The sequence below is a fragment of the Nerophis lumbriciformis genome, linkage group LG26, assembly GCF_033978685.3.
Source record: "Nerophis lumbriciformis linkage group LG26, RoL_Nlum_v2.1, whole genome shotgun sequence".
Taxonomy (NCBI): domain Eukaryota; kingdom Metazoa; phylum Chordata; class Actinopteri; order Syngnathiformes; family Syngnathidae; genus Nerophis; species Nerophis lumbriciformis.
In genome coordinates this window covers 1,178,050-1,202,141 of record NC_084573.2, presented here as the reverse complement: position 1 = coordinate 1,202,141, position 24,092 = coordinate 1,178,050, and the positions used below count along the sequence as shown (strand labels likewise).

General features: G+C 35.5%; 1 protein-coding gene across 1 annotated transcript in view; it reads right to left on the bottom strand.

Annotated features, from left to right (window-relative positions):
• The window catches only part of LOC133624080 (A-kinase anchor protein 6-like), a 78,731-nt gene that overhangs the window by 15,030 nt on the left and 39,609 nt on the right, over positions 1-24,092 (bottom strand). Inside the window, exon 11 of the mRNA XM_061987690.1 lies at positions 14,820-14,942. Coding sequence (XP_061843674.1) covers positions 14,820-14,942 — 123 coding nt within the window. The remainder of the gene's footprint in view (positions 1-14,819; positions 14,943-24,092) is intronic.

Here is a 24,092-nt window from a genome sequence, read left to right as displayed (position 1 = left end):
TGTGTAACGAATGTGAAGTGCTCCCCTCTCTGGTCAACATATGAAATAACAAGTGTGTGTAAAAATTTGACGTGCTCCTCGTCTGGTCAACATATGAAATAACAAGGGTGTGTAAAAAAATTTACGTGCTCCCCCTCTGGTCAACATATGAAATAACAAGTGTGTATAAGAAATTTGAAGTGCTCCCCCTCTGGTCAATATATGAAATAACAAGTGTGTGTAAAAATTTGACGTGATCCCCCTCTGGTCAACATATGAAATAACAAGTGTGTATAAGAAATTTGAAGTGCTCCCCCTCTGGTCAACATATGAAATAACAAGTGTGTGTAACAAATGTGAAGTGCTCCCCTCTCTGGTCAACATATGAAATAACAAGTGTGTGTGAAAATTTTTACGTGCTCCTCGTCTGGTCAACATATGAAATAACAAGTGTGTGTAAGAAATGTGAAGTGCTCCCCCTCTGGTCAACATATGAAATAACAAGTGTGTGTAAGAAATGTGAAGTGCAAGTGAAGTGCTCCCCCTCTGGTCAACATATGAAATAACAAGTGTGTTAAAAAATTTGACGTGCTCCCCCTCTGGTCAACATATGAATTAACAAGTGTGTTTAAAAATTTGACATGCTCTCCCTCTGGCCAACATATGAAATAACAAGTGTGTGTAAAAAATGTGAAGTGCTCCCCCTCTGGTCAGCATATGTAACAACAAGTGTGTGTAAGAAATTTGAAGTGCTCCCCCTCTGGTCAACATATGAAATAACAAGTGTGTGTAAGAAATGTGAACTGCTCCCCCTCTGGTCAACATAATAAATAACAAGTGTGTGTAAGAAATGTAAAGTGCTCCCCCTCTGGTCAACATATGAAATAACAAGTGTGAGTAAGAAATTGAAATGCGCCCCCTTTGGCCAAAATTAATAAATAAAATAAATATGTAAATAGAGACATACTGTAATAACTTGAAGTAAATAATGAAGATTAAAAACCAATTACTAACAAAAAAATTAACTAAAAGTAGTCTTGTTCTCACAATGTGTAGACTTTTTTTTATAAAATTGGGAACAATTTCTCATATTCTTTCTGTTTCTGTAATATTGCAATGTTTTCTCCTAAAATTGTTACTTTTTTCATGTAAAATTATTACTTTTTAATGCAAAATGTTGACATTCGTCATATAAAATTCAAACTTTTATCACAATATTGCCCACTTTTTTGTTGCTCTTGTAAAATAGTGACATTTTTTTGAGTAAAATTACGACTTTTGTCATAATTTTGCAGAGTGAAATCCAGATTAAAACATTGCCAACATTTTAAAGTTTTCTTATAAAATTGTGACTTTTGTCGAGTAAAATTACGTATCTTTTCATAAAATTGCCAAAATGTTTAGTTATTCTTGTAAAATTGCGACTGTTATTGAGTAAAATTGCAACTTTTATCATAATATTGCACAAATGTTCAGTTTTTCTTGTAACATTTTGACTTGCGTTGAGTAAAATGAGGACTTTTATTATAATACTGCCAAAATTTTAAGTTTTACTTGTGAAATTGTGACCTTTTTCTTGTGAAATTCCAACTCATTTTTCACAACAAGCTTTTTTATATTTGCATAGTTTGTATATATTATTAATGTTGTAAATACACTTGTTTATATATCTAGAAAGGCTGGTCCTAAAGTGTGTGTGTGTGTGTGTGTGTGTGTGTGTGTGTGTGTGTGTGTGTGTGTGTGTGTGTGTGTGTGTGTGTGTGTGTGTGTGTGTGTGTGTGTGTGTGTGTGTGTGTGTGTGTGCCACTTTCCCACAAGTGGCATGCTACAACAACAGCTTTGATCACTGTATAAAATAAGTACAAAAAAAATAATATTTTAAAAAAAAATGTTTACATTTATATTTCCCAGATTTTCTCTTTTTTTTTTAGTCACACTATAATTTATTTTTATTTTTTGGATTTTTGAATATGTTTTTCTTAGATTTGTTTAAATACTTGTAATTCTTATGTTTTTAGATATTTTTATATTTAGTTTTTTTTTACTTATTGGATTTCTAAAACATATGTTTCTTAGATGTTTAGATAGTCTTAGTTATTTTGAAATATTATAATTTCTTAGTTTTTTTTCCACAGATTTGTAGCAATGTTATTTCTTGAATTTTAAGATCTTTTATTTCCTTATATTTTTATAAGTTTGATTTTGTATTCAGATATTAGTATTTATGTTTTGGACATTTTTTACTTAGTTTTTTTTTAATAAATCGTTTTTAGATTATTTTTTTTTGATTCATAGATGTTTCTGTTTTATTACTAAGATATTTAAGTATTTTTTTAATTGTTGGACTTTTAGTTTTTTTATTGTCTCAGATTGTTAGCAAATTGTATTTCTTGAAGTTTTAGATCTATTTATTTATTTATTTATTTTTTAGATATTTGTCTTAGATTGCTAAAAAAAAAAAAAAAAGTAATGTTTTAGATAATTGGATTTATTTTCAGATATTTTACTTAATGGAATATTTGAATTTATATTTCTTCATTTTTGAGATATTTTTAGATTCAATATTTAAGAATATTTTATTTTCTGGAAATTTTAACATATTGGAATCATATCACAAATATGTTGCTACTTCCCGCATGTTAACTGTTAGCATGCTAGCTTTTTTTTAGCTCACTTTGCAGGTAAATGACTCCGAGTCAAATATTAGGTTACTTCACATATGTTAGCTGTTAGCATGCTAGCTTTTTTTTTTTTTAGCAAATATTGCAGGCAAATGCCTCAGAGTTAACTATTAGGTTACCTCACACGTTAGCTGTTTTTTTTTAGATATTTTTCTTAGATTGCTAAAAAAAAAAAAAAATTATGTTTTAGATATTTGGATTTATTTTCAGATATTTTACTTGATGTAATATTTTAATTTACACTTCTTAATGTTTTCTAAATGTTTATTTTGTATTTAGATATTTATGTTTTAGACATTTTTTACTTTGTGTTTTTTAAAATAAATCTTTTTTAGATATTTTTTTTTTGATTCATTGATTTTTCTGTTGTTTTATTACTAAGATATAGAAGTATTTTTTAATTGTTGGACTTTTGGTTATTTGTATTGTCTCAGACTGTTAGCAAATTGTATTTCTTGAAGTTTAGATCTTTTTATTTCCTTATATTTTTTTTTAGATATTTTTCTTAGATTGCTAAAAAAAAAAAATGTTTTAAATATTTGGATTTATTTTCAGATATTTTACTTGATGTAATATTTTAATTTACACTTCTTAATGTTTTCTAAATGTTTATTTTGTATTTAGATATTTATGTTTTAGACATTTTTTACTTTGTGTTTTTTAAAATAAATCTTTTTTAGATTTTTTTTTTTTTGATTCATTGATTTTTCTGTTGTTTTATTACTAAGATATAGAAGTATTTTTTAATTGTTGGACTTTTAGTTATTTTTATTGTGTCAGACTGTTAGCAAATTGTATTTCTTGAAATTTAGATCTTTTTATTTCCTTATATTTTTTTTAGATATTTTTCTTAGATTGCTAAAAAAAAAAAAAATTAATGTTTTCGATATTTTGATTTATTTTCAGGTATTTTACTCAATGGAATATATATATTTTTATGATTCATAGATGTTTCTGTTTCATTACTAAGATATTTAAGTATTTTTTAATTGTTGGACTTTTAGTTATTTTCATTGTCTCAGACTATTAGCAAATTGTATTTCTTGAAGTTTAGATCTTTTTATTTCCTTATATTTTTTTAGATATTTTTTTTAGATTGCTAAAAAAAAAAAAAAAAAAAAAAAGAATTATGTTTTAGATATTTGGATTTATTTTCAGATATTTTACTTGATGTAATATTTTAATTTACACTTCTGAATGTTTTCTAAATGTTTATTTTGTATTTAGATATTTATGTTTTAGACATTTTTTACTTTGTGTTTTTTAAAATACATCTTTTTTAGATTTTTTTTTTTTAGATTCATAGATTTTTCTGTTTTATTACTAAGATATTTAAGTATTTTTTAATTGTTGGACTTTTAGTTATTTTTATTGTCTCAGACTGTTAGCAAATTGTATTTCTTGAAGTTTAGATCTTTTTATTTCCTTATATTTTTTTTAGATATTTTTCTTAGATTGCTAAAAAAAAAAAAAAAAATGTTTTAAATATTTGGATTTATTTTCAGATATTTTACTTAATGGAATATTTGAATTTATATTTATTAATTTTTAAGATTTTTTTAGATTCAAGATTTAAGAATATTTTATTTTCTGGAAATTTTCACATATTGGAATCATATCACAAATATGTTGCTACTTCCCGCGTGTTAACTGTTAGCATGCTAGCTTTTTTTTAGCTCACTTAGCAGGTAAATGACTCCGAGTCAAATATTAGGTTACTTCACATATGTTAGCTGTTAGCATGCTAGCTTTTTTTTTTAGCAAATGTTGCAGGCAAATGCCTCAGAGTTAACTATTAGGTTACCTCACACGTTAGCTGTTTTTTTTAGATATTTTTCTTAGATTGCTAAAAAAAAAATGTTTTAGACATTTGGATTTATTTTCAGATATTTTGCTTAATGTAATATTTGAATTCACACTTTTTAATGTTTTCTAAATGTTTATTTTGTATTTAGATATTAGTATTTATGTTTTAGACTATTTTTACTTTGTGTTTTATAAAATAAATCTCTTTATTTTTTTTATTTTTTTTTTTAGATTCATTGATTTTTCTGTTGTTTTATTACTAAGCTATTTAAGTATTTTTTAATTGTTGGACTTTTAGTTGTTTTTATTGTCTCAGATTGTTAGCAAATTGTATTTCTTGAAGTTTTAGATCTTTTTATTTCCTTATATTTTTTTTTAGATATTTTTCTTAGATTGCTAAAAAAAAAATTTAAAATTATGTTTTAGATATTTGGATTTATTTTCAGATATTTTACTTGATGTAATATTTTAATTTACACTTCTTAATGTTTTCTAAATGTTTATTTTGTATTTAGATATTAGTATTTATGTTTTAGACATTTTTTACTTTGTGTTTTTTAAAATAAATCTTTTTTAGATTTTTTTTTAATTTAGATTCATAGATTTTTCTGTTTTATTACTAAGATATTTAAGTATTTTTTAATTGTTGGACTTTTAGTTATTTTTATTGTCTCAGACTGCTAGCAAATTGTATTTCTTGAAGTTTGAGATCGTTTTATTTCCTTATATTTTTTTTAGATATTTTTCTTAGATTGCTAAAAAAAAAAAGAAAAAAATTATGTTTTAGATATTTGGATTTATTTTCAGATATTTTACTTAATGTAATATTTGAATTCACACTTTTTAATGTTTTCTAAATGTTTAATTTGTATTTAGATATTAGTATTTATGTTTTAGACAATTTTTACTTTGTGTTTTATAAAATAAATCTCTTTTTATAATTTTTTTAGATTCATAGATTTTTCTTTTGTTTTATTACTAAGATATTTAAGTATTTTTTAATTGTTGGACTTTTAGTTATTTTTATTGTCTCAGATTGTTAGCAAATTGTATTTCTTTACGTTTTAGATCTTTTTATTTCCTTGTAATTTTTTTTAGATATTTTTCTTAGATTGCTAAATATTTTTATTTTTTTTAATCTTTTAGATATTTGGATTTATTTTCAGATATTTTACTTAATGTAATATTTGAATTTATATTTCTTAATGTTTTCTAAATGTTTATTTTGTATTTAGTATTTATGTTTTAGAAATGTTTTACTTTGTGTTTTTAAAATAAATCTTTTTTATATATTTTTTTTTAGATTCATAGATTTTTCTGTTGTTTTATAACTAAGGTATTTAAGTATTTTTTAATTGTTGGACTTTTAGTTATTTTTATTGTCTCAGACTGTTAGCAAATTGTATTTCTTGAAGTTTTAGATCGTTTTTTTCCTCATATCTTTTTAGATATTTTTTTAGATTGCTAAAAGAATATATATATATATATATATATATGTTTTAGATATTTGGATTTATTTTCAGATATTTTACTTGATGTAATATTTTAATTTACACTTCTTAATTTTTTCTAAATGTTTATTTTGTATTTAGATATTAGTATTTATGTTTTAGACATTTTTTACTTTGTGTTTTTTTAAATAAATCTTTTTTAGATTTTTTTATTTTTTTTAGATTCATTGATTTTTCTGTTGTTTTATTACTAAGATATTTAAGTATTTTTTAATTGTTGGACTATAAGTTATTTGTATTGTCTCAGACTGTTAGCAAATTGTATTTCTTGAAGTTTTAGATCTTTTTATTTCCTTATATTTTTTTTAGATATTTTTCTTAGATTGCTAAAAAAAAAAAAATGTTTTAAATATTTGGATTTATTTTCAGATATTTTACTTAATGGAATATTTGAATTTATATTTCTTAATTTTTTAGATTTTTTTAGATTCAAGATTTAAGAATATTTTATTTTCTGGAAATTTTCACATATTGGAATCATATCACAAATATGTTGCTACTTCCCGCATGTTAACTGTTAGCATGCTAGCTTTTTTTTTAGCTCACTTTGCAGGTAAATGACTCCGAGTCAAATATTAGGTTACTTCACATATGTTAGCTGTTAGCATGCTAGCTTTTTTTTTTTAGCAAATATTGCAGGCAAATGCCTCAGAGTTAACTATTAGGTTACCTCACACGTTAGCTGGTAGCAGGCTAGCTGGTTTAGCTCATGTTGCGACTTCACCCGTGTTACCTGTTAGCGTGTTAACTGTTAGCATGCCAAATTGTTCAAAGAAGTTGGAAGTGTGATGTGGTGAGAGAAAACAAGTGTGCCGCTGTTGAATAAAACATGTCAGTTTTAGCGTGGCGAGATGTACTAAGCGTGTAAAAAAAAAATTTAAAAAAAAGGTGTGGCGGCACACGTACTCAGCGGAGCTAGCTTGGCGACTTGCGGGATTTCTGATCGTCGGTGGCTGGCGGGCTAAAAAAAAAAAAAAAAAGGTTGAAACTCCTTAAGCTAATTTACATAACCGCGTAGAGTGGAGGCGCTTCAAAGCCTGGCGCATCAGATTACCTGTTAGCATTAGCATATTAGCCTGGAGCGCCGGACCGTATAGCTACGCTTTAGCCCTTAGCATTAGCATATTAGCGAGGCGGGTGTGCAGCACTGATAGGCAGATGACATTGAGGCGCGACTTTGACATTGTGTGCGTGTGTGTGTGTGTGTGTGTGTGTGTGTGTGTGTGTGTGTGTGTGTGTGTGTGTGTGTGTGTGTGTGTGTGTGGGAGGGAGGGGGGAGGACAGGAGGGGGGGCAGGGGTCTGATGATCCAATCAAAGTGTTTGCAATAAAGATGATCAAATGGAGTGCAAGCCCAGATGAAGATGCCGTCTAAACAGGAAACACTTCAAAATAAAGTGTCCTTCTCTCACGTGACCAGCAGGGGGCGGCGTCTCCTCCGATGCTAACTTACGACTTTTTAATTCTGCTCGTAGCACGCTAGCCGCTTCGTCTGATTTTAAGAGTAAACGTGTGTGTCACTTTAAGCATGTTAAATGTTGGCATGTGAACGGTTAGCATGCTAGCTGTTTGAACCGATTTTAGGTGTTAAAATGTGTGTCACTTTAAACATGCTAACTGTTGGCATGTGTTAGCATGCTAGCTGTTTTGACTCATTTTAAGTGTAAAAATTGTCACTATAAACATGCTAACTGTTAGCACGTTAACTGTTGGCATGCTAGTTTGATTTTTTTTTTTTTTTTTTTTTTTTTTTTTTTTTAATTCATTTGATTTTAAGAGTAACAATTGTCACTTTAAACATGTTTTCTGTTAGCATGTCAACTGTTAGCACGCTTGGTGTTTTATCCGATTTTAAGAGTAAATGTGTGTGTCACTTTAAACATGCTAACTGTTAGCATGTTAACTGTTAGCATGCTAGCTGTTTGAACTGATTTTAGGTGTTAAAATGTGTGTCACTTTAAACATGCTAACTGTTGGCATGTGTTAGCATGCTAGCTGTTTTAACTGATTTTAAGAGTGAAAATTGTCACTATAAACATGCTAACTGTTAGCATGTCAACTGTTAGCATGCTTGGTGTTTTATCCGATTTTAAGAGTAAATATGTGTGTCACTTTAAACATGCTAACTGTTAGCATGTTAACTGTTAGCATGCTAGCTAATTCATCTGATTTTAAGAGTAACAATTGTCACTTTAAACATGTTAACTGTTAGCATGTGAACTGTTAACATGCTTAGTGTTTTATCTGATTTTAAGAGTAAATATGTGTGTCACTTTAAACATGTTAACTGTTAGCATGTTAACTGTTAGAATGCTAGCTAATTTATTTGATTTTAAGAGTAAAAATTGTCACTTTAAACATGTTAACTGTTAGCATGTGAACTGTTAGCATGCTTGGTGTTTTATCTGATTTTAAGAGTAAATATGTGTGTCACTTTAAACATGCTAACTGTTAGCATGTTAACTGTTAGCATGCTAGCTAATTCATCTGATTTTAAGAGTAACAATTGTCAATTTAAACATGTTAACTGTTAGCATTTCAACTGTTAGCATGCTTGGTGTTTTATCTGATTTTAAGAGTAAATATGTGTGTCACTTTAAACATGTTAACTGTTAGCATGTTAACTGTTTGCAGGCTAGCTGTTTTAACTGAATTTAGGAGTAAACATTTGTGTCATTTTAAACATGTTAACTATTAGCATGTTAACTGTTAGCATGCTAGCTGTTTTAAATGGTTTTAAGAGTAAAAATTGTCACTTTAAACATGTTAACTTTTAGCATGTGAACTGTTAGCATGCTTAGTGTTTTATCTGATTTTAAGAGTAAATGTGTGTGTCACTTTAAACATGTTAACTGTTAGCATGCTAACTGTTAGCATGTTTGGTGTTTTATCTGATTTTAAGAGTAAATGTGTGTGTCACTTTAAACATGCTAACTTTTAGCATGTTAACTGTTAGCATGCTAGCTAATTCATCTGATTTTAAGAGTAAAAATGGTCACTTTAAACATGTTAACTTTTAGCATGTGAAGTGTTAGCATGCTTAGTGTTTTATCTGATTTTAAGAGTAAATGTGTGTGTCACTTTAAACATGTTAACTGTTAGCATGCTAACTGTTTACAGGCTAACTGTTTTAACTGAATTTAGGAGTAAACATTTGTGTCATTTTAAACATGTTGACTATTAGCATGTTAACTGTTAGCATGCTAGCTGTTTTAACTGATTTTAAGAGTAAAAACGGTCACTTTAAACATACTAACTGTTAGCATCCTATTTTTAGCATGCTAGCTGTTTCAACTGATTTTAAGAGTAATAATGTGTGTCACTTTAAACATGTTAACTGTTAGCATGTTAACTGTTTGCATGCTTAGTGTTTTATCTGATTTTAAGAGTAAATGTGTGTGTCACTTTAAACATGTTAACTGTTAGCATTCTAACTGTTAGAATGCTAGCTAATTCATTTGATTTTAAGAGTAAAAATTGTCACTTTAAACATGTTTTCTGTTAGCATGTGAACTGTTAGCATGCTTGGTGTTTTATCTGATTTTAAGAGTAACAATTGTCATTTTAAACATGCTAACTGTTAGCATGTGAACTGTTAGCATGCTTAGTGTTTTATCTGATTTTAAGAGTAAATGTTTGTGTCACTTTAAACATGTTAACTGTTAGCATGTGAACTGTTAGCATGCTTAGTGTTTTATCTGATTTTAAGAGTAAATGTGTGTGTCACTTTAAACATGTTAACTGTTAGCATGTTAACTGTTAGCATGCTAGCTAATTCATTTGATTTTAAGAGTAAAAATTGTCACTTTAAACATGTTAACTGTTAGCATGCTAACTGTTTGCAGGCTAGCTGTTTTAACTGAATTTAGGATTAAACATTTGTGTCATTTTAAACATGTTGACTATTAGTATGTTAACTGTTAGCATGCTAGCTGTTTTAACTGATTTTAAGAGTAAAAATGGTCACTTTAAACATACTAACTGTTAGCATCCTATTTTTAGCATGCTAGCTGTTTCAACTGATTTTAAGAGTAATAATGTGTGTCACTTTAAACATGTTAACTGTTAGCATGTTAACTGTTAGCATGCTAGCTGTTTTAAATGGTTTTAAGAGTAAAAATTGTCACTTTAAACATGTTAACTTTTAGCATGTGAACTGTTAGCATGCTTAGTGTTTTATCTGATTTTAAGAGTAAATGTGTGTGTCACTTTAAACATGTTAACTGTTAGCATGTTAACTGTTTGCAGGCTAGCTGTTTTAACTGAATTTAGGAGTAAACATTTGTGTCATTTTAAACATGTTAACTATTAGCATGTTAACTGTTAGCATGCTAGCTGTTTTAACTGATTTTAAGAGTAAAAAGGGTCACTTTAAACATACTAACTGTTAGCATCCTGTTTTTAGCATGCTAGCTGTTTCAACTGATTTTAAGAGTAATAATGTGTGTCACTTTAAACATGTTAACTGTTAGCATGTTAACTGTTAGCATGCTAGCTGTTTCAACTGATTTTAAGAGGAATAATGTGTGTCACTTTAAACATGTTAACTGTTAGCATGTTAACTGTTAGCATGCTAGCTGTTTTAAATGGTTTTAAGAGTAACAATTGTCACTTTAAACATGTTAACTTTTAGCATGTGAAGTGTTAGCATGCTTAGTGTTTTATCTGATTTTAAGAGTAAATGTTTGTGTCACTTTAAACATGCTAACTGTTAGCATGTTAAATGTTTGCAGGCTAGCTGTTTTAACTGAATTTAGGAGTAAACATTTGTATAATTTTAAACATGTTGACTATTAGCATGTTAACTGTTAGCATGCTAGCTGTTTTAACTGATTTTAAGAGTAAAAATGGTCACTTTAAACATGTTAACTGTTAGCATACTAACTGTTTGCAGGCTAGCTGTTTTAACTGAATTTAGGAGTAAACATTTGTGTCATTTTAAACATGTTAACTATTAGCATGTTAACTGTTAGCATGCTAGCTGTTTTAACTGATTTTAAGAGTAAAAATGGTCACTTTAAACATACTAACTGTTAGCATCCTATTTTTAGCATGCTAGCTGTTTCAACTGATTTTAAGAGTAATAATGTGTGTCACTTTAAACATGTTAACTGTTAGCATGTTAACTGTTAGCATGCTAGCTGTTTGAACTGATTTTAAGAGTAAAAATGGTCACTTTAAACATGTTAACTGTTAGCATGTTAACTGTTAGCATGCTAGCTGTTTTAACTGATTTTAAGAGTAAAAATGGTCACTTTAAACATACTAACTGTTAGCATCCTATTTTTAGCATGCTAGCTGTTTCAACTGATTTTAAGAGTAATAATGTGTGTCACTTTAAACATGTTAACTGTTAGCATGTTAACTGTTAGCATGCTAGCTGTTTCAACTGATTTTAAGAGGAATAATGTGTGTCACTTTAAACATGTTAACTGTTAGCATGTTAACTGTTAGCATGCTAGCTGTTTTAAGTGATTTTAAGAGTAAAAATGGTCACTTTAAACATGTTAAGTGTTAGCATCCTATTGTTAGCATGCGGGGGGGGTTAGCTTTTTTTTTTTTAGCTTTTTACACTACACACAAGTACTGCAATATCTTGTCAGTACACACAAATACTGCAGTATTCTGTCACTACACAAATGTACTGCAGTATTTTGTCTCAATACACACAGTTACTGCAGTATTCTCTGTCAGTACACACAGTTACTGCAGTATTCTGTCAGTACACACAGTTACTGCAGTATTCTCTGTCAGTACACACAGTTACTGCAGTATTCTGTCAGTACACACAGTTACTGCAGTATTTTGTCTCAGTACACACAGTTACTGCAGTATTAGTACACACAGTTACTGCAGTAAAGTAGACAACAAAGAAGTCAACATCAATCAACAAAACACACAATTAGACACACTCAAAGCTACAAAATGCAAGTGTGACTATCAGCACTGACACACACACACACACACACACACACACACACACACACACACACACACACACACACACACTGCTTTAGTTAACGAGAGAAGCCAATTAGCAGACGCACGTTCTAATTGAAGCTAACGCTAGCACTGCTGCCAGCACAACAATGCCGACACAAACACACACTCTGAGCTCAAATATACTCATAGGCCAACTGTGTGTGTGTGTGTGTGTGTGTGTGTGTGTGTGTGTGTGTGTGTGTGTGTGTGTGTGTGTGTGTGTGTGTGTGTGTGTGTGTGTGTGTGTGTGTGTGTGTAGGTATGTATTTCTGTGTGTGTGTGTGTGTGTGTGTGTGTGTGTGTGTGTGTGTGTGTGTGTGTGTGTGTGTGTGTGTGTGTGTGTGTGTGTGTGTGTGTGTGTGTGTGTGTAATAGGCCAATTGTGTGTAATTGTGTATGTAAGTGTGTGTGTGTGTATGTAAGTGTGTGTGTATGTAAGTGAGTGTGAATGTAATAGGCCAAGTGTGTGTGTGTAAGTGAGTGTGTATGTAAGTGTGTGTATGTAAGTGTGTTTCTATGTAAGTGAGTGTGTATGCAAGTGTGTGTGTGTATGTAAGTGAGTGTGAATGTAATAGGCCAAGTGTGTGTGTGTAAGTGAGTGTGTATGTAAGTGTGTGTATGTAAGCGTGTTTCTATGTAAGTGAGTGTGTATGTAAGTGTGTGTGTGTCTATGTAAGTGAGTGTGTATGTAAGTGTGTGTCTATGTAAGTGTGTTTATGTAAGTGTGTGTGTATGTAAGCATGTTTCTATGTAAGTGTGCGTGTATGTAAGTGTGTTTATGTAAGCGTGTTTCTATGTAAGTGCGTGTGTATCTAAGTGCGTGTGTGTGTATGTAAGTGTGTATGTAAGTGTGCGTCTATGTAAGTGTGTGTGTATGTACTGTAAGCATGTGTCTATGTAAGTGTGTGTGTATGTAAGTGTGTGTCTATGTAAGTGTGTGTATGTAAGAATGTGCATGTATGTGTGTGTGTGTGTGTGTGTGTGTGTGTGTGTGTGTGTGTGTGTGTGTGTGTGTGTAAGTGTGTATGTATATGTGTGTGTGTGTATGTAAGTGTGTGTGTGTTTGTGTGTATGTATGTGTGTGTGTGTGTGTGTGTGTGTGTGTGTGTGTGTGTGTGTGTGTGTGTGTGTGTGTGTGTGTGTGTGTGTGTGTAATAGGCCAATTGTGTGTAAGTGTGTATGTAAGTGTGTGTGTGTGTATGTAAGTGTGTGTGTGTGTGTATGTAAGTGTGTGTGTATGTAAGTGAGTGTGAATGTAATAGGCCAAGTGTGTGTGTGTAAGTGAGTGTGTATGTAAGTGTGTGTATGTAAGCGTGTTTCTATGTAAGTGAGTGTGTATGTAAGTGTGTGTGTGTCTATGTAAGTGAGTGTGTATGTAAGTGTGTGTCTATGTAAGTGTGTTTATGTAAGTGTGTGTGTGTATGTAAGTGTGTGTGGGTGTGTGTGTAGGTGTGTATGTAAGTGAGTGTGTACGTAAGTGTGTGTATGTAACCGTGTTTCTATGTAAGTGAGTGTGTATGTAAGCGTGTGTGTGTGTCTATGTAAGTGAGTGTGTATGTAAGCGTGTGTGTGTGTCTATGTAAGTGTGTGCGTATGTAAGCGGGTTTTTATGTAAGTGTGCGTGTATGTAAGTGTGTGTGTATGTAAGTGTGTGTGTATGTAAGTGTGTGTGTATGTAAGTGTGTATGTAAGTGTGCGTCTATGTAAGTGTGTGTGTATGTACTGTAAGTATGTGTCTATGTAAGTGTGTGTGTATGTAAGTGTGTGTCTATGTAAGTGTGTGTATGTAGGTATGTGTATGTAAGTGTGTGTGTGTGTGTGTGTGTGTGTGTATGTATGTAGGTGTGTTTCTATGTAAGTGTGTGTATGTAAGTATACGTGTGCACGTAAGTGTGTATGTACTGTAAGTATGTGTCTATGTAAGTGTGTGTGTATGTAAGTGTGTGTCTATGTAAGTGTGTGTACGTAGGTATGTGTATGTAAGTGTGTGTGTGTGTGTGTGTGTATGTAGGTGTGTTTCTATGTAAGTGTGTGTATGTAAGTATACGTGTGCACGTAAGTGTGTATGTATGTAAGCGTGTTTCTATGTAAGTGCGTGTGTATGTAAGTGCGTGTGTATGTAAGTGTGTATGTAAGTGTGCGTCTATGTAAGTGTGTGTGTATGTACTGTAAGTATGTGTCTATGTAAGTGTGTGTGTATGTAAGTGTGTGTCTATGTAAGTGTGTGTATGTAGGTATGTGTATGTAAGTGTGTGTCTATGTAAGTGTGTGTACGTAGGTATGTGTATGTAAGTGTGTGTGTGTGTGTGTGTGTGTGTGTGTGTATGTAGGTGTGTTTCTATGTAAGTGTGTGTATGTAAGTATACGTGTGCACGTAAGTGTGTATGTATGTAAGCGTGTTTCTATGTAAGTGCGTGTGTATGTAAGTGTGTTTCTATGTAAGTGCATCTGTATGTAAGTGTGTACATAAGTGTGTGTCTATGTAAGTGTGTGTGTATGTAAGTGTGTGTCTATGTAAGTGTGTGTGTGTATGTAAGTGTGTTTCTATGTAAGGTTGTGTATGTAAGTGTGTGTGTGTGTGTATGTAAGTGTGTTTCTATGTAAGTGTGTGTATGTAAGTGTGTATGTATGTAAGTGTGTTTCTATGTAAGTATGTGTATGTAAGTGTGTGTGTGTGTGTGTGTGTGTGTGTATGTAAGTGTGTTTCTATGTAAGTGTGTGTATGTAAGTGTATGTATGTAAGTGTGTGTGTGTGTGTGTGTGTGTGTGTGTGTGTGTGTGTGTGTGTGTGTGTGTGTGTGTGTGTGTGTGTGTGTGTGTGTGTGTGTGTGTGTGTGTGTGTGTGTGTGTGTGCGTGCTGACCAGGTGTGTGTCCAGGTAGACTGTGAGTCGGTCCAGGTCTTGCCGGGGCTGAGTCCAGTTGTGGGTGCTGAGCAGCGCCCCCTGCAGCCAGGAGATGAAGTGATCCAGCTGCTGCACAAACGTCTGTGGGTCATGCAGACACGTTTGTTACTGTCACGTCTTTGTTCCACCAATAAAAAAAAACGTTTTTCTTCTCCAAATATTTACACCAATCTTTGAAAGGTCTTCTTCTGGGTTGTCCCTCACCATACTGCAAGGCTTTTATTTTGAAGTTCTGACTTTTATTTTGAAGTTCCGACTTTTTTAACAGGATGAGCGGAGTAGACCAGAAAAACTTTTTTTTATTTTTTTTTTTTTTTTTATCATAACAAGAAAAAATATGAATATGCTGGAATAATATTTAACCACATTTAAAGACAGTTACAAATATTTAAAAATATTCAAATAATTTAAAAGACAAATTAAAATTTGTAGACTATTCTTTTTAAATATTCAAAAGCATTTAAAAACTGTTTAAATAATTAGAGACGATTATAGACGATTAAAAATATTGAAAATTTAAAAATATGATGAAAGACGGTTAAATAATAAAAAATAAGACGATTACAAATGTTTAACATTATTTTAAAACAATTAAAATATTCAACATAATTTCGAGACAATTAAAGTCAGTTTTAAATGTTTAATAGCATTTAAGAATATTAAAAAAGATTAAAACTACTCAAAAGCAATTTATGACTATTAAGATCATTTAAAAGCACTTAAAGCAATTGAAGAGTGTCAGGAACATTTTAAAATATTCAAAAGCAATTTTGAATATATAAATAATAATATAATAATATATAAAACATTTTAAGAACATTTGAAAATACTTTACCACATTTAAAGGGAATAATGAACTTTTAAAATATATTAAGCATTTAAAGATTAATAGTAGCACACATTTCATTTCATTTACACAAATTCAATTATATGTAAAAAAAAAAATTTAAAAAAATGTTAAAGACACTTAAAATATTGGCCATTTAAATATGATGAAAGACGGTTAAAATATGTAACACTATTTAAGACAATTAGAAATATTTAAAAGTATTTAAGATATTTAACAGCATTTAGACACTATTAAAGACCATTTTAAATACTAAACAGTATTTGGGAAAATGAAGAGCATCAGCAATAAAAGCCTGTTAAGAACATTTTCAAATATTGTTGAGTTGAGTTTATTTCAAACACAAATACACTTAAAACAATCAATACAATATTTGATATCATTTCTTTTTACAACATGTTCGAAAAGGAGAAGGAATAAGCAAGGCTTTAAAGTCCATCCATCCATCCATCTTCTTCCGCTTATCCGAGGTCGGGTCGCGGGGGCAGCAGCCTAAGCAGGGAAGCCCAGACTTCCCTCTCCCCAGCCACTTGGTCCAGCTCCTCCCGGGGGATCCCGAGGCGTTCCCAGGCCAGCCGGGAGACATAGTCTTCCCAACGTGTCCTGGGTCTTCCCCGTGGCCTCCTACCGGTCGGACGTGCCCGAAACACCTCCTTAGGGAGGCGTTCGGGTGGCATCCTGACCAGATGCCCGAACCACCTCATCTGGCTCCTCTCCATGTGGAGGAGCAGCGGCTTTACTTTGAGCTCCCCCCGAATGACAGAGCTTCTCACCCTATCTCTAAGGGAGAGCCCGTCACCCGGCGGAGGAAACTCATTTGTACCCGTGATCTTGTCCTTTCGGTCATGACCCAAAGCTCATGACCATAGGTGAGGATGGGAACGTAGATCGACCGGTAAATCGAGAGCTTTGCCTTCCGGCTCAGCTCCTTCTTCACCACAACGGATCGATACAGCGTCCGCATTACTGAAGACGCCGCACCGATCCGCCTGTCGATCTCACCATCCACTCTTCCCTCACTCGTGAACAAGACTCCGAGGTACTTGAACTCCTCCACTTGGGGCAAGATCTCCTCCCCAACCCGGAGATGGCACTCCACCCTTTTCCGGGAGAGAACCATGGACTCGGACTTGGAGGTGCTGATTCTCATCCCGGTCGCTTCACACTAGGCTGCGAACCGATCCAGTGAGAGCTGAAGATCTTGGCCGGAGGAAGCCATCAGGACCACATCATCTGCAAATAGCAGAGACCTAATCCTGCAGCCACCAAACCAGATCCCCTCAACGCCTTGACTGCGCCTAGAAATTCTGTCCATAAAAGTTCAGAACAGAATGGGTGACAAAGGGCAGCCCTGGCGGAGTCCAACCCTCACTGGAAACGTGTCCGACTTACTACCGGCAATGCGGACCAAGCTCTGACACTGATCATACAGGGAGCGAACTGCCACAATAAGACAGTCCGTTACCCCATACTCTCTGAGCACTCCCCACAGGACTTCCCGAGGGACACGGTCGAATGCCTTCTCCAAGTCCACAAAGCACATGTAGACTGGTTGGGCAAACTCCCATGCACCCTCAAGGACCCTGCCGAGAGTATAGAGCTGGTCCACAGTTCCACGACCAGGACGAAAACCACACTGTTCCTCCTGAATCCGAGGTTGGACTATCCGGCGTAGCCTCCTCTCCAGTACACCTGAATAGACCTTACCGGGAAGGCTGAGGAGTGTGATCCCACGATAGTTGGAACACATCCTCCGGTTCCCCTTCTTAAAGAGAGGAACCACCACCCCGGTCTGCCAATCCAGAGGTACCGCCCCCGATGTCCACTAGATGTTGCAGAGTCTTGTCAACCAAGACAGCCCCACAACATCCAGAGCCTTAAGGAACTCCGGGCGGATCTCATCCACCCCCGGGGCCTTGCCACCGAGGAGCTTTTTAACTACCTCGGCAACCTCAGCCCCAGAAATAGGAGAGCCCACCACAGATTCCCCAGGCCCTGCTTCCTCATAGGAAGACGTGCTGGTAGGATTGAGGAGGTCTTCGAAGTATTCTCTCCACCGATCCACAACATCCGCAGTCGAGGTCAGCAGAGCACCATCCTCACCATACACGGTGTTGACACTGCACTGCTTCCCCTTCCTGAGGCGGCGGATGGTGGTCCAGAATTGCTTCGAAGCCATCCGGAAGTCTTTTTCCATGGCCTCCCCGAACTCCTCCCATGTCCGAGTTTTTGCCTCCGCGACCGCTGAAGCCGCACACCGCTTGGCCTGTCGGTACCTGTCCGCTGCCTCAGGAGTCCTATGAGCCAAAAGAACCCGATAGGACTCCTTCTTCAGCCTGACGGCATCCCTCACCGCCGGCGTCCACCAACGGGTTCTAGGATTACCGCCACGACAGGCACCAACCACCTTGCGGCCACAGCTCCAATCGGCCGCTTCGACAATAGAGGCACGGAACATGGTCCACTCGGACTCAATGTCCAGCACCTCCCTCGTGACATGTTCAAAGTTCTTCCGGAGGTGGGAATTGAAACTCTCTCTGACAGGAGACTCTGCCAGGCGTTCCCAGCAGACCCTCACAATGCGTTTGGGCCTGCCAGGTCTGTCCGGCATCCTCCCCCACCATCGCAGCCAACTCACCACCAGGTGGTGATCGGTAGAAAGCTCCGCCCCTCTCTTCACCCGAGTGTTCAAAACATGAGACCGCAAATCCGATGACACAACTACAAAGTCGATCACGGAACTGCGGCCTAGGGTGTCCTGGTGCCAAGTGCACATATGGACACCCTTATGTTTGAACATGGTGTTTGTTATCGACAATCTGTGACGAGCACAAAAGTCCAATAACAAAACACTACTCGGGTTCAGATCCGGGCGGCCATTCTTCCCAATCACACCTCTCCAGGTTTCACTGTCGCTGCCAACATGAGCGTTGAAGTCCCCCAGTAGAACGAGGGAATCACCCGGGGGAGCACTCTCCAGTACTCCCTCGAGTGAATCCAAAAAGGGTGGGTACTCTGAGCTGCCGTTTGGCGCGTAAACGCAAACAACAGTCAGGACCCGTCCCCCCCACCCGAAGGCGGAGGGAAGCTACCCTCTCGTCCACCGGGTTGAACTCCAACGTGCAGGCTTTGAGCCGAGGGGCAACAAGAATTGCCACCCCAGCCCGTCGCCTCTCACTGCCGGCAACGCCAGAGTGGAAGAGAGTCCAGCCCCTCTCGAGAGAACTGGTTCCAGAGCCCTTGCTGTGCGTCGAAGTGAGTCCGACTATATCTAGCCGGAACTTCTCCACCTCACGCACTAGCTCAGGCTCCTTCCCCCCCCAGCGAGGTGACGTTCCACGTCCCAAGAGCCAGCTTATGTAGCCGAGGATCGGACCGCCAAGTGCCCCGCCCTCGGCTGCCGCCCAGCTCACACTGCACCCGACCTCTATGGCCCCTGCTATGGGTGGTGAGCCCATTGGAGGGGGGACCCACGTTGCCTCTTCGGGCTGTGCCCGGCCGGGCCCCATGGGGACAGGCCCAGCCACCAGGCGCTCGCCATCGTGCCCCACCTCCGGGCCTGGCTCCAGAGGGGGGCCCCGGTGACCCGCGTCCGGGCGAGGGAAATCTGGGTCCTTTGTTAGTGTTCTTCATAGAGGTCTTCGAGCTGCTCTTTGTCTGATCCCTCACCTAGGACCAGTTTGTCTTGGGAGACCCTACCAGGGGGCATAAAGCCCCCGGACAACATAGCTCCTAGGATCATTGGGACACGCAAACTCCTCTACCACGGTAAGGTGGCAGCTCTGAGAGGAGGACTTTAAAGTCATTTAAGATATATTTAAAAGCCATTAAAGATTAAAAGGAGCATTTGAAAATATTTTGCTGAATTTAAAGACAAAGGACCATGAATAATATTTAAGAACATTTAAAGACTATTAAAGACAATTAAGAATATTTAACAGTATTTAAGAAAATTAGTAACATTTAAGAACATGTGCTGATAGAGGTGTGTGTGTGTGTGTGTGTGTGTGTGTGTGTGTGTGTGTGTGTGTGTGTGTGTGTGTGTGTGTGTGTGTGTGTGTGTGTGTGTGTGTGTGTGTGTGTGTGTGTGTGTGTGTGTGTGTGTGTGCAAGCCTTGACCGATTGAGCGGTGGTATGTTAATTACAAGCGTGACCCTTCCAAAAAAGAGTCGATACGGTGGAGCGTCGGAGGAGAAATGGAAATGAAAAGTATTGACCAGAGGACAAGGAGGTGAGGAAGGAGGAGGTGAGGAAGGAGGAGGTGAGGAAGGAGACAAAACAAGAGAGGTAATAGCGCCCCCTACCTCCCTGCTAACTGCTAATGTGTACAAGTGTCAGAGAATAAGAAGACACAGCAGGAGGAGAAGTGTTTGCCAACTGTGCGGTCACATTTAAGTCACTATGTCCATAATGTGTGGTTACTTTTAAGTCACTATGTCCATAATGTGTGCTCACATTTAAGTCACTATGTCCATAATGTGTGGTCACATTTAAGTCACTATGTCCATAATGTGTGGTCACATTTAAGTCACTATGTCCATAATGTGTGGCCACATTTAAGTCACTATGTCCATAATGTGTTGTCACATTTAAGTCACTATGTCCATAATGTGTGGTCACATTTAAGTCACTATGTCCATAATGTGTGGTCACATTTAAGTCACTATGTCCATAATGTGTGGTCACATTTAAGTCACTATGTCCATAATGTGTGGTCACATTTAAGTCACTATGTCCATAATGTGTGGTCACATTTAAGTCACTATGTCCATAATGTGTGGTCACATTTAAGTCACTATGTCCATAATGTGTGGCCACATTTAAGTCACTATGTCCATAATGTGTTGTCACATTTAAGTCACTATGTCCATAATGTGTGGTCACATTTAAGTCACTATGTCCATAATGTGTGGTTACTTTTAAGTCACTATGTCCATAATGTGTGGTCACATTTAAGTCACTATGTCCATAATGTGTGGTCACATTTAAGTCACTATGTCCATAATGTGTGGTTACTTTTAAGTCACTATGTCCATAATGTGTGGTCACATTTAAGTCACTATGTCCATAATGTGTGCTCACATTTAAGTCACTATGTCCATAATGTGTGGTCACATTTAAGTCACTATGTCCATAATGTGTGGTCACATTTAAGTCACTATGTCCATAATGTGTGGTCACATTTAAGTCACTATGTCCATAATGTGTGGTCACACTTAAGTCACTATGTCCATAATGTGTGGTCACATTTAAGTCACTATGTCCATAATGTGTGGTCACATTTAAGTCACTATGTCCATAATGTGTGGTCACATTTAAGTCACTATGACCATAATGTGTGGTCACATTTAAGTCACTATGTCCATAATGTGTGGTCACATTTAAGTCACTATGTCCATAATGTGTGGTCACATTTAAGTCACTATGTCCATAATGTGTGGTCACATTTAAGTCACTATGTCCATAATGTGTGGCCACATTTAAGTCACTATGTCCATAATGTGTGGTCACATTTAAGTCACTATGTCCATAATGTGTGGTCACATTTAAGTCACTATGTCCATAATGTGTGGTCACATTTAAGTCACTATGTCCATAATGTGTGCTCACATTTAAGTCACTATGTCCATAATGTGTGGTCACATTTAAGTCACTATGTCCATAATGTGTGGCCACATTTAAGTCACTATGTCCATAATGTGTGGTCACATTTAAGTCACTATGTCCATAATGTGTGGTCACACTTAAGTCACTATGTCCATAATGTGTGGTCACATTTAAGTCACTATGTCCATAATGTGTGGTCACATTTAAGTCACTATGTCCATAATGTGTGGTCACATTTAAGTCACTATGTCCATAATGTGTGGCCACATTTAAGTCACTATGTCCATAATGTGTGGTCACATTTAAGTCACTATGTCCATAATGTGTGGTCACATTTAAGTCACTATGTCCATAATGTGTGGTCACATTTAAGTCACTATGTCCATAATGTGTGGTCACATTTATGTCACTATGTCCATAATGTGTGGTCACATTTAAGTCACTATGTCCATAATGTGTGGTCACACTTAAGTCACTATGTCCATAATGTGTGGTCACATTTAAGTCACTATGTCCATAATGTGTGGTCACATTTAAGTCACTATGTCCATAATGTGTGGTCACATTTAAGTCACTATGTCCATAATGTGTGGCCACATTTAAGTCACTATGTCCATAATGTGTGGTCACATTTAAGTCACTATGTCCATAATGTGTGGTCACATTTAAGTCACTATGTCCATAATGTGTGGTCACATTTAAGTCACTATGTCCATAATGTGTGGTCACATTTAAGTCACTATGTCCATAATGTGTGGTCACATTTAAGTCACTATGTCCATAATGTGTGGTCACATTTAAGTCACTATGTCCATAATGTGTGGTCACATTTAAGTCACTATGTCCATAATGTGTGCTCACATTTAAGTCACTATGTCCATAATGTGTGGTCACATTTAAGTCACTATGTCCATAATGTGTGGTCAAATTTAAGTCACTATGTCCATAATGTGTGGTCAATTTTAAGTCACTATGTCCATAATGTGCGGTCACATTTAAGTCACTATGTCCATAATGTGCGGTCACATTTAAGTCACTATGTCCATAATGTGTGGTCACATTTAAGTCACTATGTCCATAATGTGTGGTCACATTTAAGTCACTATGTCCATAATGTGTGGTCACATTTAAGTCACTATGTCCATAATGTGTGGTCACATTTAAGTCACTATGTCCATAATGTGTGGTCACATTTAAGTCACTATGTCCATAATGTGTGGTCACATTTAAGTCACTATGTCCATAATGTGTGGTCACATTTAAGTCACTATGTCCATAATGTGTGGTCACATTTAAGTCACTATGTCCATAATGTGTGGTCACATTTAAGTCACTATGTCCATAATGTGTGGTCACATTTAAGTCACTATGTCCATAATGTGTGGTCACATTTAAGTCACTATGTCCATAATGTGTGGTCACATTTAAGTCACTATGTCCATAATGTGTGGTCACATTTAAGTCACTATGTCCATAATGTGTGCTCACATTTAAGTCACTATGTCCATAATGTGTGGTCACATTTAAGTCACTATGTCCATAATGTGTGGTCACATTTAAGTCACTATGTCCATAATGTGTGGTCACATTTAAGTCACTATGTCCATAATGTGTGGTCACATTTAAGTCACTATGTCCATAATGTGTGGTCACATTTAAGTCACTATGTCCATAATGTGTGGTCACATTTAAGTCACTATGTCCATAATGTGTGGTCACATTTAAGTCACTATGTCCATAATGTGTGGCCACATTTAAGTCACTATGTCCATAATGTGTGGCCACATTTAAGTCACTATGTCCATAATGTGTTGTCACATTTAAGTCACTATGTCCATAATGTGTGGTCACATTTAAGTCACTATGTCCATAATGTGTGGTTACTTTTAAGTCACTATGTCCATAATGTGTGGTCACATTTAAGTCACTATGTCCATAATGTGTGGTCACATTTAAGTCACTATGTCCATAATGTGTGGTCACATTTAAGTCACTATGTCCATAATGTGTGGTCACATTTAAGTCACTATGTCCATAATGTGTGGTCACATTTAAGTCACTATGTCCATAATGTGTGGTCACATTTAAGTCACTATGTCCATAATGTGTGGTCACATTTAAGTCACTATGTCCATAATGTGTGGTCACATTTAAGTCACTATGTCCATAATGTGTGGTCACATTTAAGTCACTATGTCCATAATGTGTGGTCACATTTAAGTCACTATGTCCATAATGTGTGGTCACATTTAAGTCACTATGTCCATAATGTGTGGTCACATTTAAGTCACTATGTCCATAATGTGTGGTCACATTTAAGTCACTATGTCCATAATGTGTGGTCACATTTAAGTCACTATGTCCATAATGTGTGGTCACATTTAAGTCACTATGTCCATAATGTGTGGTCACATTTAAGTCACTATGTCCATAATGTGTGCTCACATTTAAGTCACTATGTCCATAATGTGTGGTCACATTTAAGTCACTATGTCCATAATGTGTGGTCACATTTAAGTCACTATGTCCATAATGTGTGGTCACATTTAAGTCACTATGTCCATAATGTGTGGTCACATTTAAGTCACTATGTCCATAATGTGTGGTCACATTTAAGTCACTATGTCCATAATGTGTGGTCACATTTAAGTCACTATGTCCATAATGTGTGGTCACATTTAAGTCACTATGTCCATAATGTGTGGCCACATTTAAGTCACTATGTCCATAATGTGTGGCCACATTTAAGTCACTATGTCCATAATGTGTTGTCACAT